The sequence below is a fragment of the Penaeus vannamei genome, chromosome 25 (genome assembly GCF_042767895.1).
Source record: "Penaeus vannamei isolate JL-2024 chromosome 25, ASM4276789v1, whole genome shotgun sequence".
Classification (NCBI taxonomy): domain Eukaryota; kingdom Metazoa; phylum Arthropoda; class Malacostraca; order Decapoda; family Penaeidae; genus Penaeus; species Penaeus vannamei.
The window spans coordinates 14931340-14948137 of record NC_091573.1 but is presented as its reverse complement, the minus strand read 5'-3'; the positions used below and the strand labels follow the sequence as shown (position 1 = coordinate 14948137).

The following is a 16798-nucleotide window of genomic DNA, read 5'->3' as shown; positions in this document are numbered from 1 at the left end:
TGCTCTTAGAGAGACCAACCTAAACTAGATAGAACTTTTAGTGAAAAATAAAAATCTTGCATTGCATTCCTATCTGAATTATATATATATATATATATATATATATATATATATATATATATATATATATATATATATATATATATATATATATATATATATATGTATATATAAAAATATATATAAATATATATATATATATATATATATATATATATATATATATATATATATATATATATATATATATATATATATATATATATATATATATATATATATATATATATATATATATATATATATATATATATATATATATATATATATATATATATATATATATGTTTATATATATATATATATATATATATATATATATATGTTTATATATATATATATATATATATATGTTTATATATATATATATATATATATATATATATATATATATATTTATATATATATATATATATATATATATATATATATTCACTTATATTTCTTTTCATGTCTTGAGAAACAGAATGATTCACTGTGTGACACTTTTTATGCACACAACCATTTTACATACAAAAAAAGAGAAAAAGAAAAAGAAAAGAAAAGAAAAGAAAAAAATTTATATATATATATATATATATATATATATATATATATATATATATATATATATATATCAAATTTTTCAGTACATACCATTTAGCTCTAACCCAAAAATAAAAGGTAATAATAACAGGCGAGGCACTTCCGAAAGACCCTATTCTGAGTGTCATTCACCACAGACCTCTTGTAGAGACAAACCACACAAAATCATAAACACTTTCTCAGCTTTGCACCACAAGAGTATGCAAGCCAGCTGAGAGAAAAAGAAAAGCAGATCTGAAGCTTTTGTTTGAAGTTTGTTTTCTTTACCTTTGCATTTCTTTCTTTTTTTTTTGTCTCTACGCATCTGATGAACTGCAAAGAAGGTGCATTTTCTTTTCACTTTAACCAGAATATCAAGGTTTGCTATACTCTACTTTGCACACCTTTTTTCTCGCTGTATTCAGGGGCTGCTGCTACTGTGGTTTGCTTGCTTGCTTACAATCCATGAATCATAATTTCTAGACCAAAGAAAACTGGGGAGCAAGGGAGATATAAAAATCTAAGTTTAAAAGATCATCTGAAGACAGCATTTTTTAAATCTTTTCTCTTATTAAAAGTTAAAAAATGCAAGTGTTCTCTATTTATTTACTTTTTTATCTTTCTTGCTTTTATGCCAGGCAAAAATACCTGACAAAATTACTGGGTTAGAAGCATTGGGATATGCCACAATGTATCGATCTACTACTCACTTCCCTGCTAAACACAGCTTACACATTGGTAAGTTTGCAAGCACATTTTTGTCAAAACTAAATGTTAACGTCAGAAAAACTATAGACTCTAAGAAAGGGGGCTGCCTATCGCTTATATTTTTCATCATTTTTTATTTTTATAGGCCCACGTTGCTGCCAAAGAAGCATAACGACCCGGACTGCCGAGCAGTGGCCTAGCATGCGGGACTCAAATCTTAAAGGGGGGGAAAATGTTTCAAAAGCCGATGTGGTGGATATCTCGGTAAAGCTGCCATGTAAAAGGGATTCAACACTGGGTCTCCGATGTCTCAATGGGAGAATCTGAAAGAAAATCAATACAATGAATATTAGAACAATAAACCAATAAATATTTCTGAAATTTACAATCAAAATCTTTCAAAATGCAGAGAAAAAAAATGGAAGTAATATCAGAAGGCAGGTTATTTAATAATTCAACAAAAAGGAGGAAGGAGGAAGAAAGATAAGCAAAAGAGAATGAAGATGAGGAGAAGAAAGGAAGAGGAAATTATCAACAGCAAAAATTAGAAAAAGTAGCACAAAAAAACATGTGCAAGAACATCTACATATTTGCATATACTTACTCAACTTTTACTCCGTGGACTGCTGCTGGATCTCGATCTTCTCAACTGTCATGTCTGGGTTCATCCTGGTGGCTTCCTGGATGGCCTCAGCCAGAGCGCGGTCATGGTCAATTGGGTCACCATCGCTCTGGATTGTGATCTTCTGCTCCACTCTGGTCTCCACTACCCCATCCTTCTCAGTTTTGTACTGTGGAAAATGTGGCTAGAGATTAGCTATTCTTTTTCTATATATTTAGGCTTTTATTTATGATTGAGCCTATATTGAGTAAATTTTGTGTTTACTGGATAATTTTTTTTTTTCTTTTTTAAATAAAAGCTTAAATTTTATTGCTTAGAGAACTCTTTCACAAAGATTACCTAAATAAACATACATGTTGCATCTCCAATCTTTTAAGAGACCATCACATAATACACTACAAACATGTACAATTCCATATCAGCCGAAATCAAAAAAATAATGAATCCATTTCCCAGTGCAGGAACTTTAGTCAGCAATTAACAGAACCCAGTGATCATATCATATAGATGGTAGAGAAAGGGTGCAAGAACAAGTGATGCCTACAAAATCAATTCAGTGTCTCCAAAACAATTTTATGCAATCAGTGGTCTTAGCCCAAAACCAATGTGGGGGATGTTTGGAATTCAGTCAATAAATATAATTCAGTGCACGAGATTCTAAAACCTGAAACCTTTGGGGAAAGAATGAAAGAAGTGTCAATTTCTTGAGAAATCAGAAAAGGGTGCACTGTACATGAAAAAGCTAAAATCATAAGATATCATATCAAATCATTCCACACTAAATATGCATATAAGGCAAAAACTTAACATCTACCACCACCAGGGTCCTTCCCCGTAAAGGAGTGATGAATTCCGAAACACCACATGTTCCACATATCCCCAAGTCTTGTGAATGAACCAAATTAAAATTATTTAATATATACTTGAAATGGCCTGTGGTTTTTCAGATTTCATCTCCATACAAAGTCAGTCACCAGCCCAAAATACAAGAAGCAAAATGAGAAGGGAAATAACTTCACTTGCAGGGAAGCTACAAATGTAAAGGAAACTACCAACTATGCACATAATGTACATTGCTTGGGAAGCAGTTCGGTAACTATTTTCATACGGAGTCGTGGAGGGAACATTCCTTGGCACACTCTTCGGAAGGGGTTTCAAACACTGGTCTTCTGTACTTTTCTTTGTATACTCAGTGCTTGAGAATTCACTCCTGCCTTTGCAACTGGTAGATAAAAAACTACATGCAGAATTTAACTTTGGTTCAAAATGTACATTTCTTGACTCTTCTCTTTGGGTGCTTAAGATGTTTGTCTCACTTTTTGTTGAAGACATATCAGAGACAAGTTTCACTTGGGTAGAATGAGGTGGATCTCGAAAATTGAGAGATAAAACATTATCAAAAGAGGAAGCATGATCAGAATGTACTTCACTGCTAATCCGTGGAGTCACCTGCCTAAGGGACATGGTTTTAATTTGGGGCAAATTGTGCGGGAAATCATTAAAGCAGATACTGCTTTCCTCTGCTGCAGATTCTTTCTCCTGTCCTCTGTGACTGGAAATGAGATCTAAATCTGGGGAATGTATAACCACATCACTGACATTACTATGCTGCTGAGAAGCATTACATGAGCTTGGGAGTATGTCAGAGGAAATACTACATAAATTGGGAAATGAGACTGGAGATGAATAAACAATAGGAGCCAACTTTTGTGGAGTCACCATGGAAAGAGCTGAACTATGAACTGAACATGAGACTGATGTGAAACTGTGTGGTGATACAATGTCTGTGTTATGATACAAATGTACAGTGTTGTTAGATTTTGTGTATGGTGGTATTGCCAAAGGCACATCAGGTAAAGATGATGATGATCTAATTGTGGAGTCAGAAGTGACAAATGTTGATACACAGGGAAACTGACCTGGCCATGTGTAAACAGCAGTGGTCTGTTTATTGAAAGCACTTCTGTAACCTTTAATAGTTTTTTTCTGAGAAACATATGCATAAGGAGCACTTGAAAAACTGGAAAGAGAAGCTACTGACACTGACAATGGTTTAGAAGACCCCAAACTAACTGGCAAGCTCTGAGTAGCTGAAGGTGCAAATCCAAGTTTGTGTGGTGATTCAGAATGAGGTGGCAAGTTTTGTACATTAACAGATACTGAACTTATCTGTTTCTGCAACTCTAAGTTTGGCACAATGTTGGAAGAGGATGAAAATGACAGACATAATGATGAACACACACTTGTTGGTGAAGATAACAGGCAAAGGGCATTTGATTCAACAGTTGAAGTAGACAGATTAGAGAATGCAGAGAGAGAATCCGTCAATGCCAAAGTCAATTTTGGTAAAGATGATGATGATCTAATTGTGGAGTCAGAAGTGACTGGTGTTGATACACAAGAAAACTGACCTGGCCGTGTGTAAACAGCAGTGGTCTGTCCTTTATTGAAAGCACTTCTGTAACCTTTAAAAGTTTTTTTCTGAGAAACATATGCAAAAGGATTACTTGAAAAAATGGGAAGAGAAGTTACTGACAGTGACAATGGTTTGGAAGACCTTACACTAACTGGCAAGCTCTGAGTAACTGAAGGTGCAAATCCATGTTTATGTGGTGACTGAGGATGTGGTGACTGAGGATGTGGTGACGAGTTTTTCTGCAACTCTGGGGTTGGCAGAATGTTTGAAGAGGATGAACAAAATGACAGATATGATGATGAACACACAATTGTTGGAGATATCAGGCAAGCTGCATTTGATTCAACAGTTGAAGTAGAGAGATTCGAGAATGCAGAGAGAGAATCTATTAATGAGGCTGACTGATGGTGTGATGTATCCAATGACCTGGTCTCGTAGTATGACCTTTCTTGTGAACTAGAAGGTAATGGCATTGTGAAAGATAAAATTGCTGGTCTTGATTCATGGGATGATGATAGAAAGGGAGTTGTTATGGGCTCTGAGAATCCTGGGGTACAACAAACACTGGAAAATGAAGCTGGTGTCACAGATGGAAGAAGTTGGGGACTGTCTCTATTATATACAGCTGATGTCTGGTCCTTATTCAAGACACTCCTATAAGCTTTCAACCTATTAGAAGCATTTGTTATAGAACTATTTTTGCCTTTCCCACAAGGGATTATGCACCGAGATGAAATGATGTTTCTATTCACACTGCTAGATTCTCGATCTTCACATATATTAGTGTCAGTTGCATGCTGACATGGTTTACTGGTTAATGAATCACACTGCTCTAATATCACTGATCCTGATGATGAGGATGGTATTAAATATGGAAATGAGGGAGGGGATGAATAAAGAATGGAGGTTGAATCTGGTGTTGCCAAACTGGAAAAGGTATCAGTTAAAACTGGGATGGAAGAATATATGGTGTGAGGTGATGTGTTGTTTGTCACATGATGAGTAGGTAAGAGGACATTAGGATTTTTATATGTAGCTGTCGTGTATCCTCTGTTAAAAGCACTCCTGTATTTTGGAGCTCTGGTTACCGATAATTCTAATACATCTCTTTCAGCTTTTTGTGAAAACGTTGCTGAAGGCTTAACATTGGGAACAGATAATAATGATGATGAATGGGAGAGAAGTAAAGGATCATGTACAGAAACATGTATTCTCTCTACCTCAGTTTTATATTCTGAGCTCTTTAACTCGTTCCCATCAGTGCTTACCATAGGGTCACCCTGTAATGTTGACAGGGACATGGGAATGCCCTCTTCATAGTGAAGGAGAGGCAACATGTCTGTGGCAAATTCCAATGAATCCAAAGAAAGAGAGGAGGAGGAAGAAGAATCAGCTGAAGTAGCTGGTATTACAGGCTCTTGGACTAAAGAAAGGGGGGGACGGTTTTCAAAAGTGGGAATCATGCCAGGCACAACATCTGGTATTATACAAGGACTAACTAGTGGGGAGGCTGCCATATGTGTGGTTGTTCCAAGAGTTGTCAGAATGGAAGAAGATACTGAGTTCTGTGTATCTGATATATAAGTTGAGAACAAAGTTGCAACATTAGCATCAGATGATGATAACGGTTCTGAACCATATAAATGTGAGGAAGGATCTGGAACAACAGATGACCAATTTCCTTGAGCTGGAACAGTGTGTGACAGGCTCAAGGAGGTCAAAGCAATCTGTTGCAAATCAGATGAGGTTGTAATAGTCATTGGTGTATTCAATGAGGTTTGTGCAATGGATGATGCTTTCAAAGGACTTAAGGAAATTGGTGATGCATTTTCTGAAACAGATAAGGAGACTGATGAAAGTGCTTTTGTGTCTAAAGGAATAATTGGTGAACTTACGACAATTGGCTTTACATTCAATGAAGTAGAAACAACTGGTGAAAAGACTGATGAAGTTTTGGGAATTGATCCTAGAACAATTGGTGGAGGCTTTTCTAAAATCAAAGAAACTGGTGGAGAGACTGATAAAGCTGGACTTGATGCAGTTGGAACAATGTGTGTTGAGTGTTCAGGAACTGGAACTGGTGAGATTACTGATATCTGAAGACCAAGTGATGAGACTGACTGAGTTGGAACACAATGTGACTCTTTTAATGAGGTTAGAATAACTGATGACATTTCTGATGCTGGAACACCCAAGGACAAAAGTGGGGAATCTGGAACAATGGAGTCTCTTCCTGAGGTTGACAATGGAATGACTAATGGTGCACCTTGAGATAAAGAGGTGTTCATCACTGTATCCTTTGCTGTAGAGTTCCATAATATAGAGACATGTGGTGCTAAGCTGACTAAAGCTGAATCAGTGTGTGGTAATATGACGTTACATATTGAATCTGATGAGGTTGAGCTATCTAGTGGATGCATGGAAATATTTTGGACACTTGACTTCATAGATAAGGAGGTTTGGATGTCCAGTGTTGAATTTAGTGAGCTTGAGATGCCTAGTTCTGATGATATAGAGGTTGAAGGAACTGCCACTGACATGAATGAGGTTGGAACAACTGAAGAGGTTGACTGAGTTGTAGCAGATGGTGTTGTATTAGCAAAGTCTGTATTAACTGCTGAAGAGAGCAGAGAAACTGGAACACTGTGAGAGGAGTTTCCTGAAGCTGGAACAGTTTCTGGGTTTGAGAGAGATATTGGATCTACCAATGAAGAAATAGATGCTGAGTTAAAAGAGTGATTCTCATGTGAGGATAAGGTGTCTGTATTTAGTTTACTACAGGTATCTGAATGACTTGGTAAAATAGAGGCACACTCCACAGCGACTGAAAAAGGGGATGGGTGTAAATCCGACAAGGAGTGTGAAGAGGATGGAACTAAGACGTCAGGGGTTGAAGAACATGAGTTCTCTGGTGACTTTTTGTCAGATTCATTCAACAAGGGTAGGATGGCACTGATCAAGAGCTGTGGTGTGGTTACACGTGTTGGGATACTCTGCACAGAGGATGATAATGGTGATGACAACAATAATGGTACTCGACTCTCTGTTGCCATGAATACAGGAGCGAGAGAGACATGTGGTGAAGACAAGTTGGCATTCGGAATTGGGATTGGTGCTGAAGTGACTTTTGGGGGTTGAAGTGAGGGAACACAAAGCAAGGGGGACGAGGGCTTCACACACGTAAAAGCAGAGTCCTGGGACTGATCATAAGACACACTGTCAGAGGAATGGTTAGCAGATGCAGTTAAATGACTGGATACAGGGTTCTCTTCTGGGGACACAGGACTGCTGCAAGCTAAAGGTGGGGTCACATCGCCAAACACTCCCTGAAAAGTCACAAAGTCTGACTTGGAAGTCATCATCAGTGACCAAGTGCCTGGAGTGGGGCAAAAGGGAGAGGTTGGGGTGGAGGTAGAGGAAGTGGAGGGGAGGGGAGAGGTAATGATAGTAGTGTTCTGGGCTGGACTGGTAATACCTAACACTCCCTGGGAAAGGACACGAGTAGGAAACAGGACACGATGGGACAGGACACCTACAGTGATGGTCTCTACAGTGCGGGTTCGGGAAGTGATGGCCTGAGAGCTGATCACCTCGGCATTCTCCTCGTCAATAAGCTCTCCTCCCAGCACAGACACCTGGCGGAAATCAAAGCCACACACTTGAGGGCTCGGTCTGTAGATGGCGCACATGGCAAACTTGCATGACAATGGGTATAAAAAAAAAAAGAAAAAAAAAAAGAGGAAAAATGGTAATGACATATCACGAGTGAGTAGTTGTGAATGAGTGAGAGCAAAACTAGTAGCACTACCAGCCTACTGACACATGGAGACTATTAATATCTAAACAATAAAAATAATCACAAAATTCAGTCACTGATATCAACTCTTACTGTGTAATGTTGAAAAAGAATGGAAGACAAGAAGATTTAAGGAAGGAGGAGGAGAATGAAGAGGAGGGGAGGGGGGAAAAATAGAGAAAAATGAAACCTGACAATTGTTTTTCTATGTGATGTAATTTACTATTGTATATAGATTAAAATCTACCAATTTTCAGGATCAAAGTGTGAAAAAAAGAGAACAATGATTAAAATGATGATAGTTCATAATCACAATTATGGTGACTTTAATGAAAACTAAAATCATAACGACAGAGATAATAATATCACTAATAATAAAATTAATAACAATAAGTGATAGGTACTTAAAGTAAAAGAAATAGAAGTAACAGCATCATTAACATCAAGAGTAGTAGTAGTAGTAGTAGTAGTAGTGATAATAAAAAATAAAATAAAATAAATAAATTAGATAGATAACAATGATAACACTATCAATAAAAATGAAAATATAAGTAACAATAACAATAATAATAATAATAATAATAATAATAATAATAATAATAATAATAACAACAATAACAATAATAACAACTATAATAATAACAAAAATAAAAATAAATAATATTGACAATGATATTCAATAATATAAAAATCAAATAAATATAACAATAACCTGTAATGATATAGTGGATATACACAGGAAATGTCTTTCTAGCTGTGCTCCTTGACATGGTTTGCGATTGACTAGTATAGCAGTATCCTATATGGAAGCACACTACAGCCAATACGGGGCTTTCCCTTATCTGTTTTTTTTTTCTAATTAAAAAACTTGAAGTTACAAAGCAAGTAGACAATTGCCATGCTATCACAGCAATAATACAACTCCAATGGTATTTCATATAAAAAGAAAAGCAAGAATCAAGACTATCCCTTAAGTTGCCAAAGACCTCCAAAGCACAGCTAACTAGAATTGATACATAAATTTTCTACAATTTAACTTTCCAAAGATATGTAATTAATATAGAAATCAAATATTTTTACGAACAGTTCCTTTTCTCCTCAGACAATTTTAATTTCTTCTTAGAGAATTAACTGCCAAAGAATTAAAAAAAAAAGATAATAACTAAATAAATGGATACAATAACACATCCCCATTACTTGTGGCAGGATCTTGCCAGCTATTGCTTACATATAACTAAACTTAACCAACATCTGGAATACTGACATTCTTTATTGTTTTCTGGAGCATTTTCAAAATCAGCAATAGCATCAATTTCAACTGTACCAGAATTTTTTTTTTGTAATGACAAATGTGGATTATATTACATTTTAATCCGCAGAAAAAATATCAATCCAGGTCAGATAAAATTCACTGTAACATCAAGTCCCTTTTACAAAAAAATACATAAAACAATATTGAATAGACTGTAGAAACGCATTCTGCTCAATTTCAAGGGATCCATGATTTTTATATGTTTAACATCATGACCGTAACTAAAATGAACTCAAAACTATGCCAATTTGCCAATCATAAAACCAAAACATTTCAAAGATAATCCCACTATAACTATAATAAAATACTGATGATCAAAATGATAAGGGTATCAACCAAAATGAATTATGAATTATGAATTAATAACATAACAATAATAATAACAAAAATAATAATAATAATTTCATTAATAATATTAATAGTAATAATTATAATGATAATAGTAACAATAACAATAATAATAATAATAATAATAATAATAATAATAATAATAATAATAATAATAATAATAATAATAATAATAACAAAATATCAATAATAATAATAACAAAATGTCAATAATAATAAGGTTAATCAGAGACAAAAAAGACAAAGGAGAAGAAGGATAAAACTAAACAAATATGACATACTGATGCTGCTCTGCATGATAATAACTGTAACACTACCAATATAGTAATATACACGAAACAGCAATAATGTTATCATAATCAATAACTGTATAAGATAAAATGTATGCACAAATCTTTGAAAGGATAAATGAACATGATGTGAAAGTGAATCTTGTCAAAACAGGACCTTTTTGCAATATCAAATAGGTAAATTAGTATATGATTTTGTAAAAGACAATATCAACAAAAACATAACTTCACACTAACCAAATAACAGAAAATAAAAAGAAATTATATATAAAAAAAAAGTAAAGAGGCTGCAATACTTTTCTTTTTTTTACAAATGAAGCAATTTTTTTCTTTGTTTTTTATATTTAAGGAGATGCTCATGCAATCTTTAATCCATGCATACAAAACCAAAAATAAAGGTAAATAATAATAATAATTAAACTAATAAATACCACAAGACACTGATATCTTCTTGGGTGCAATTCCCCGTCTTCAAAAGTATAAAATCTTTTTAAAGGATGCAAAGACACTTCTCATAATGCAGCCTCAAACAACATTACACAACAAACAATACCAAGCAAGGGAGAGAAAGAGAGTAAGAAAAAGATAAATGGTTGGTTGCTTGCATACTCAAGACTCTCAGTGCATCAAACTAGTGCAAATAAAAAATAAATGTAACAAAAAAGAAAAAAAATGTATATCCGAGAGCCAAACGAGCTGGAAATACTGTTCTCCCTCCACCAACCAACCTTGCGCAACTCCGTCTCTACAACAGGGGGGGTTTCCACGCTCATGGTGGAGGTGTCGACGCCACTAGCGTCAAACATCTGGGCCTCAGTCGGTACAATGCCATCCTGCGGAGAGAATTTTTTTTTCCTAATTCATTTCAAGGGCGGACCGAGGGGCCTCTGTACTCACCTGTTTCACCCCAGAGTCTGTCATTTTCAAGTTCTCATATCGGAAAATCTTGGCTGAACTCGCTTTTCTCATCTATTTTTTATTCATTTGTTTATCTATCTTTTTTAGTTTGTTTGTGATTAAGGAAGTGGGGAAAGAAGAGTTACCCTTTCAGGAATGTGAAAGTTTGAGAATTCTGATTTCCAGTTATTCTTTCCCTTAGATTCACATCATTCTTTTGTCCTTGTAATTGTTCAGTTCACTTCTCATGTCAACTAACTGTGCTTCATCAGTGATCCTTCAAAAATAATAATTTGGGATTTAATGTTTCCAACTAATACAAATAAATCAGGTCAAAGGTATAATGAGTTTTCCTAGGCTCTAGCTTTAAAAAGAAAAACAAACAAACTAATGACTTAAACCATGGCATTCCTGGTCTTAAATCATTTGAACATTATACCTAAAAATGTCTTTCTGATCACAAATAAGTGAAAACACTTTGCTTATTGTGGGACAGTCTAAACTAAATTCATCAAACCAAATAAAAAAACTAAATTATGATGACTTCCTAACAACACTGTTAATATAAAGAATAAATGATCAACAAAAGGGGGGAAGCACAGAGCATTAAAGAAAAGACTATTTTCAACTTTTCCTTTTCTGTCATTTTATTTGTCACAATCCTGGAGATCTCCTGACACAACAAAACCAAAATTTAAACAAAAACAAAAACAAAAGTGACCAAAACCAAAAAATAATCATAAAACTAAAAACTAACCTTGTTGACAAAATCATAATCAGAGTCCAAGGGATCGACTGAGGTGCCTGAATCGTCGCTTCCGCTGGAGAGGGTTCGGGCACGTGCATTGCCGCTAAAGTCTCCCGGGGGGTAGTAGGGGGTAGCAGCTTGGCCGCCCTGACCCTTCACGCCACGAGGAAGAATTCAGCAAGTTGGAGGGTTAATGCAAGGGTTATCACATGCAGAGCGGCAGGAATTAGGAATTTGAGCTCTTCTCTTTTTCTTTTCTTTCCTTGTCTTTTCCTTCATCATTGCCATCTTTTTTTCTAATTCACAAACCACTGAAGCTTAAGAAGCCTAGTATCATAGGTGGGAGGGAACAGGGGAAGGGAGGGGGCACTCTACTCCTTTAACTACATATGCTATCATCTTCTTAAGAGTAAATTGTAGAGGGTTAAAAGGGAATATAAACTCCTATATATATACAAAAAACAACAAAATTACATGCATTTTGAATTAGATACAAATTATACTGAGGGTAAAGTAATAATACTGAAAACATGATAATATTTTTGATAAACAAAAGGACAGAACAAGCATTAATCTAACTTCAAAACATACATGACAAATAAATATGGCAAAAATCTATCTAATATGGCAAGAGCTTTTCAAATGATGTTCTGGAGAGATAAGCTAAGCCAAATAGAGACATAAATAGCTCATTTCATTCATTGGGCATACACAAAAGCTTTTTTTTTTTTTTTTAATCACAGAAGCTGTTACAAGGTTACAACATGAGCATCACATTTACTTGTTGACACAGATTGTAATGCACTTTGATGTAATGCTCTTTCCTCTTTTCTCATGCTACTTCTAGCAATGCATCATTCAATCCATCAATTTTCAAGCTCATCTACATGCAATTAAACTATGAAAAAAAAAAAAAGGGGGGGAAAATACCTATCCCATAAAACACACACATACACAAAAAAAAGAAGTTTAGAGAGAACTTAAGGAAAGATGTCTCTCTTGATCAATATACAAACACACACACACACATTACAGTCTACACCTGCCCTAATCCTGTTTTACTCAACCTCCCTTCCTCATCCATCCTTTCTCAAACCTCACCTGCTTGTCAATGGCTGCTGCATCCTGAGGGGCGATGGAGCGTGACTGTTTCTTCACCTCCTGCGTCACCACTGTCTGCTCCTGCGTCGTACCGGTCGTCATGGTGGTTGATGCGAAGGTCTTCTCTTGGACCTGGTGAGGAGATGGAAAGTTAAAAAGTTACTAGGTGTTATTCTTCTGGGATTTTTACTAATTGTGTGTGTTGTATAGACAGAGGAAGAAAGGGAGAGAAATGAGAAAAAATTGAAGAGGAGAGAAAAAAGGAGATACACAGGGAGTAATGGGGCAGTGGAAATGAGATGGGAGCAGACAATAGGAGGAAGGAAGTAGGAATGGAAATAGCAGAAGTAGGAAGGAAGTAGGAAAGATAGGAAGAAAGGAAGTAGAAAGTAGGAAAGGTAGGAAAGGTAGGAAGGACAGAAGGAAGTAGGAAAGATAGGAAGGAAGGACGTAGAAAAGGTAGGAAGGAAAGAAGGAAGGAGCAAGAGAGGAAAGGAAATAAGGAAAGGAAGGGAGGAAGGAGAGAGGGGAGAGAGGGGAGAGAGGGGAGAGAGTGAGACAGAGAGAGAGTGAGACAGAGAGAGAGAGAGAGAGAGAGAGAGAGAGAGAGAGAGAGAGAGAGAGAGAGAGAGAGAGAGAGAGAGAGAGAGAGAGAGAGAGAGAGAGAGTGAGAGAGTGAGAGAGTGAGAGAGTGAGAGAGTGAGAGAGTGAGAGAGTGAGAGAGTGAGAGAGTGAGAGAGTGAGAGAGTGAGAGAGTGAGAGAGTGAGAGAGTGAGAGATTGAGAGTGAGTGAGTGAGTGAGTGAGTGAGTGAGTGAGTGAGTGAGTGAGTGAGTGAGTGAGTGAGTGAGTGAGTGAGTGAGTGAGTGAGTGAGTGAGTGAGTGAGTGAGTGAGTGAGTGAGTGTGTATGCATATTGCATTGTGCTGTATTTTGGTACATGAGAAAATGTGAGTATTAAAAAGAATATAAGTATAGTTAAGAGTATACCTGAATGTGTAATTGTGAGTGTAAATGTGACTGAGTGCAGAAGCACACAAGTGCAAAGGGGACCGAAGCCTCCCTATCCCTTACAAAACACACCCTTCACAACTCCATCCCCTCTCCCTGGCCTGCCCCCCTCCTGCCCTCCCTCCATCCCAAGCACTTTCTCCTCCTTCCCGTACTCGAGAACATACCTGCTGCGTCCGTTCCTTGGTGCTCTTGTCCTCCATGCTCTGGGCCGTGATGGTGGTAACAGTTGTAGCTACAACATGAGGCTTCTCTCCCTCACCTTCAGCATGCTCAGCCTGCAGCAAACCCACCAAGTCAAAAAGGCTATGTACATGCATCATTCAGCCAAACAAATGGGTTTGGGTTTAATCTTTTTTTTTTTTCAGCGCTAAGATGCAGTGCTGAGGAGAAATAGCTTACATAATAAACCGTATTGAAACTGAGGCATTGAAGCGAGTGACTACACCTCTCTGAAGGTGTATTTATTCTCTTTTTATATACATATCTCAAGCTGATTTATTCAAGGCAACTTAAAATTAAGATAAACAAAAAGAGACGATAATATTTATGTCAAGATTCAATATCATATATCAAAGATTTATGAAATACTCAAAAATATTCATAAAAAGCCACATGCTTTGGGATTTGCTCTAAATCTGGGAACATGCTCACTAGCAAGGGATTCAGCACTAAAAAGGATGCATGACAACAATCAAATGTCTAAAACAAAACAAAATGAAAGAAAATTGACATTCATCACAATCCCATGATGCGATACAAATTAAGTTTCGCCTCTTGTGAGATGGGGAGAGATAGAGCGAGAGATAAACAAAAAAATGCAAGTGGATTCCCACCTTTTGGCTCTGGGTGTTCAACTCAACCTCTCCTGTCCCCAGGTCTTCGACTCTCTGGACAATGTCCTCTGAGACCCCCTCCGCATCCTGCACGAAGGTCTTCTTGGTGGTGGTCTTGACAATTTTGGGTGCAGTGGAGGAGGCTGAGGTCAGCTCTCCTCCTGCGCCCTCCAGGGTGGCCTGCGCAGAGGGGTCCACCATCAGCTCCGAGGCCGAGTGGTCAGCCGTGAAGGAGGGCTCACTCGTTGCTGCAGGGTTCACGATCAGGGATGTGTTTGAATGGTCTGCTGCATACGATCGGTCTGAGGCCACCATGGATGAATCAATGTCCTTAGGCTCGGTACCCTCACGGTTCTCCACCACCACACTCTCATCTGAGCTATCGTCTGAACTGTCACTTGAGCTGTCACTGCTACTGCTGCTGCTGCTGGTTGAAGCCTTGCGGTCCCTACCTCCAAAGATTCCAAATCGTCCCTTCTTCTTCCCCTTCTCTTTCTTGTCCTTCTCCTGTTTGGCTGCAGCCTTCTTGTCCTTGTCCTTGTCCTTGTCTTTACCTTTGTCTTTAGATTTCTCTTTGTCTTTACCCTTATCTTTATCCTTCTTATCTTTTCCCTTTTTGTCTTTCTTGTCCTTGTCCTTGTCCTTTTTGCCCTTCTTGCCTGCAAGGAACCCAGCCATAATGCCAGTGGAATCTGCTGAAGTGTTCAACATGCTCTCATCAACTGAGGTCTCTGGCAATGTTGTGTCTGGGGATGATAAACCCCTATCATCTTCCATGGCACCAGAACCAGGACTCTGATCCAACTGGCTTGTTTTACGTTTCTCAGCTGTCTCAGCTACCTTAGAGTCCTCTCCTGGTGCATAGTTGAAGGCCTGAGCCTGCCCTCGCCGCTTCTCCACCACCATTGGGTCATTGGCATCACCTTGGCCCTCCGCAGCCCCGCCCTCATACTTGAAACCATGGCCAGTAGGACTGTAGGGCCTCCTTGGTTCTGTCTCTAGCTCCTCATACGAGTACTGCCGTGTAAAGGGGGGGGAGCCAGGAGAACCAGCAGCCTCAGTTGCACTCGGGTTCTGGAAGACTGTACGGTGTGTCTTGACAAGGGGGTCAGCCGAACTCGAGTCCCCTGGTCCCTGTCCTCCTTCTCCATCCTCTTCCTTTCCACGATCAGATTTCCGGCCTTCCATGGTCTTGTAGCCAGGCGGGGGGGTGGTCGAGGGGGGAGCACCGCTCTACGCGGGACGGAACAGAGACATGCAAACACTTGTGGTGTTGAGGGGGATTAAACACAAACACAGATACTAACATTCAAACAAACAAAAAAATAAGTCTAGCATTTACGTTCATCATAACAGCAAATGGCTTGGATAAAAATCTAAAAAAATCAATAAACAATTATATAAACTAAAACATTAAACTAGCACAAAACTCCATGTTTAGGAAGCATGCTGCAGACATAAAATATACTAAAATAATATAATAATATATATTCTTTTAAGTTGGGCAAGTCAGTAGCCCGTTCAGCTGCTTTAATGCCAAAATCACATGTCACAGTTGATGACTATTTGGCTACTAATACTCTGGTTGTCAGGTTGCTACTCCATGCTTTTGAATGCATGCTTTCTTTATCTTTAACTAAATCTAACCAAACCAATAGTGTAGGGTCAAAAATAACTCCTAACATGCCAATTAGCTTTAAAAATTAAAAAAACAATCTAGAAATTTAATATCCTATTTACAAACTACAGTGGACAATATGCTTGTAGCACACAAAAAGATCAAAATACTTAGCCTTGCCTTTCCTTATGTGGTAACTACATATATCTGTTTGATCTCTTTTCTCTTCTTTTTAAATCCATTGACTTCTTTAAATTCCATTTTATTTCTTTCACATTGTCAACTCCTTGTGATACCAAATCAGGTTATTCCTACAATATATCACAGTAGGCATAAAAAACAAATGAATGTGTAAAAAGGGACTATGGGAAAAAAAAAAAAAATCTACTATGTCCTAAATTTAATCAACCAACAAAAATTAAACACAAATTTTGAAATGAAATGAAAGTAACTACTCTTGCATAACCTCACTA

The 16798-nt window shown here is 37.2% G+C and overlaps 1 protein-coding gene across 28 annotated transcripts in view; it reads right to left on the bottom strand.

Annotated features, from left to right (window-relative positions):
- Positions 1-984: 984 nt before the first annotated feature.
- Positions 985-16798, bottom strand: part of cora (erythrocyte membrane protein band 4.1 like coracle) — an 84065-nt gene continuing 68251 nt past the window's right edge. For 26 of the 28 annotated variants that reach the window (XM_070139168.1, XM_070139175.1, XM_070139176.1 and 23 more), the window contains 8 exons: positions 14708-15940; positions 14039-14149; positions 12863-12994; positions 11771-11914; positions 10845-10949; positions 7907-8005; positions 1937-2123; positions 985-1655 (listed from right to left, as the gene is read on the bottom strand). In XM_070139168.1, the coding sequence (XP_069995269.1) occupies positions 1944-2123; positions 7907-8005; positions 10845-10949; positions 11771-11914; positions 12863-12994; positions 14039-14149; positions 14708-15940 (2004 nt within the window). In that variant the 3' untranslated portion in view covers positions 985-1655; positions 1937-1943. The other 2 variants (XM_070139196.1, XR_011399585.1) reach the window with 2 other exon arrangements.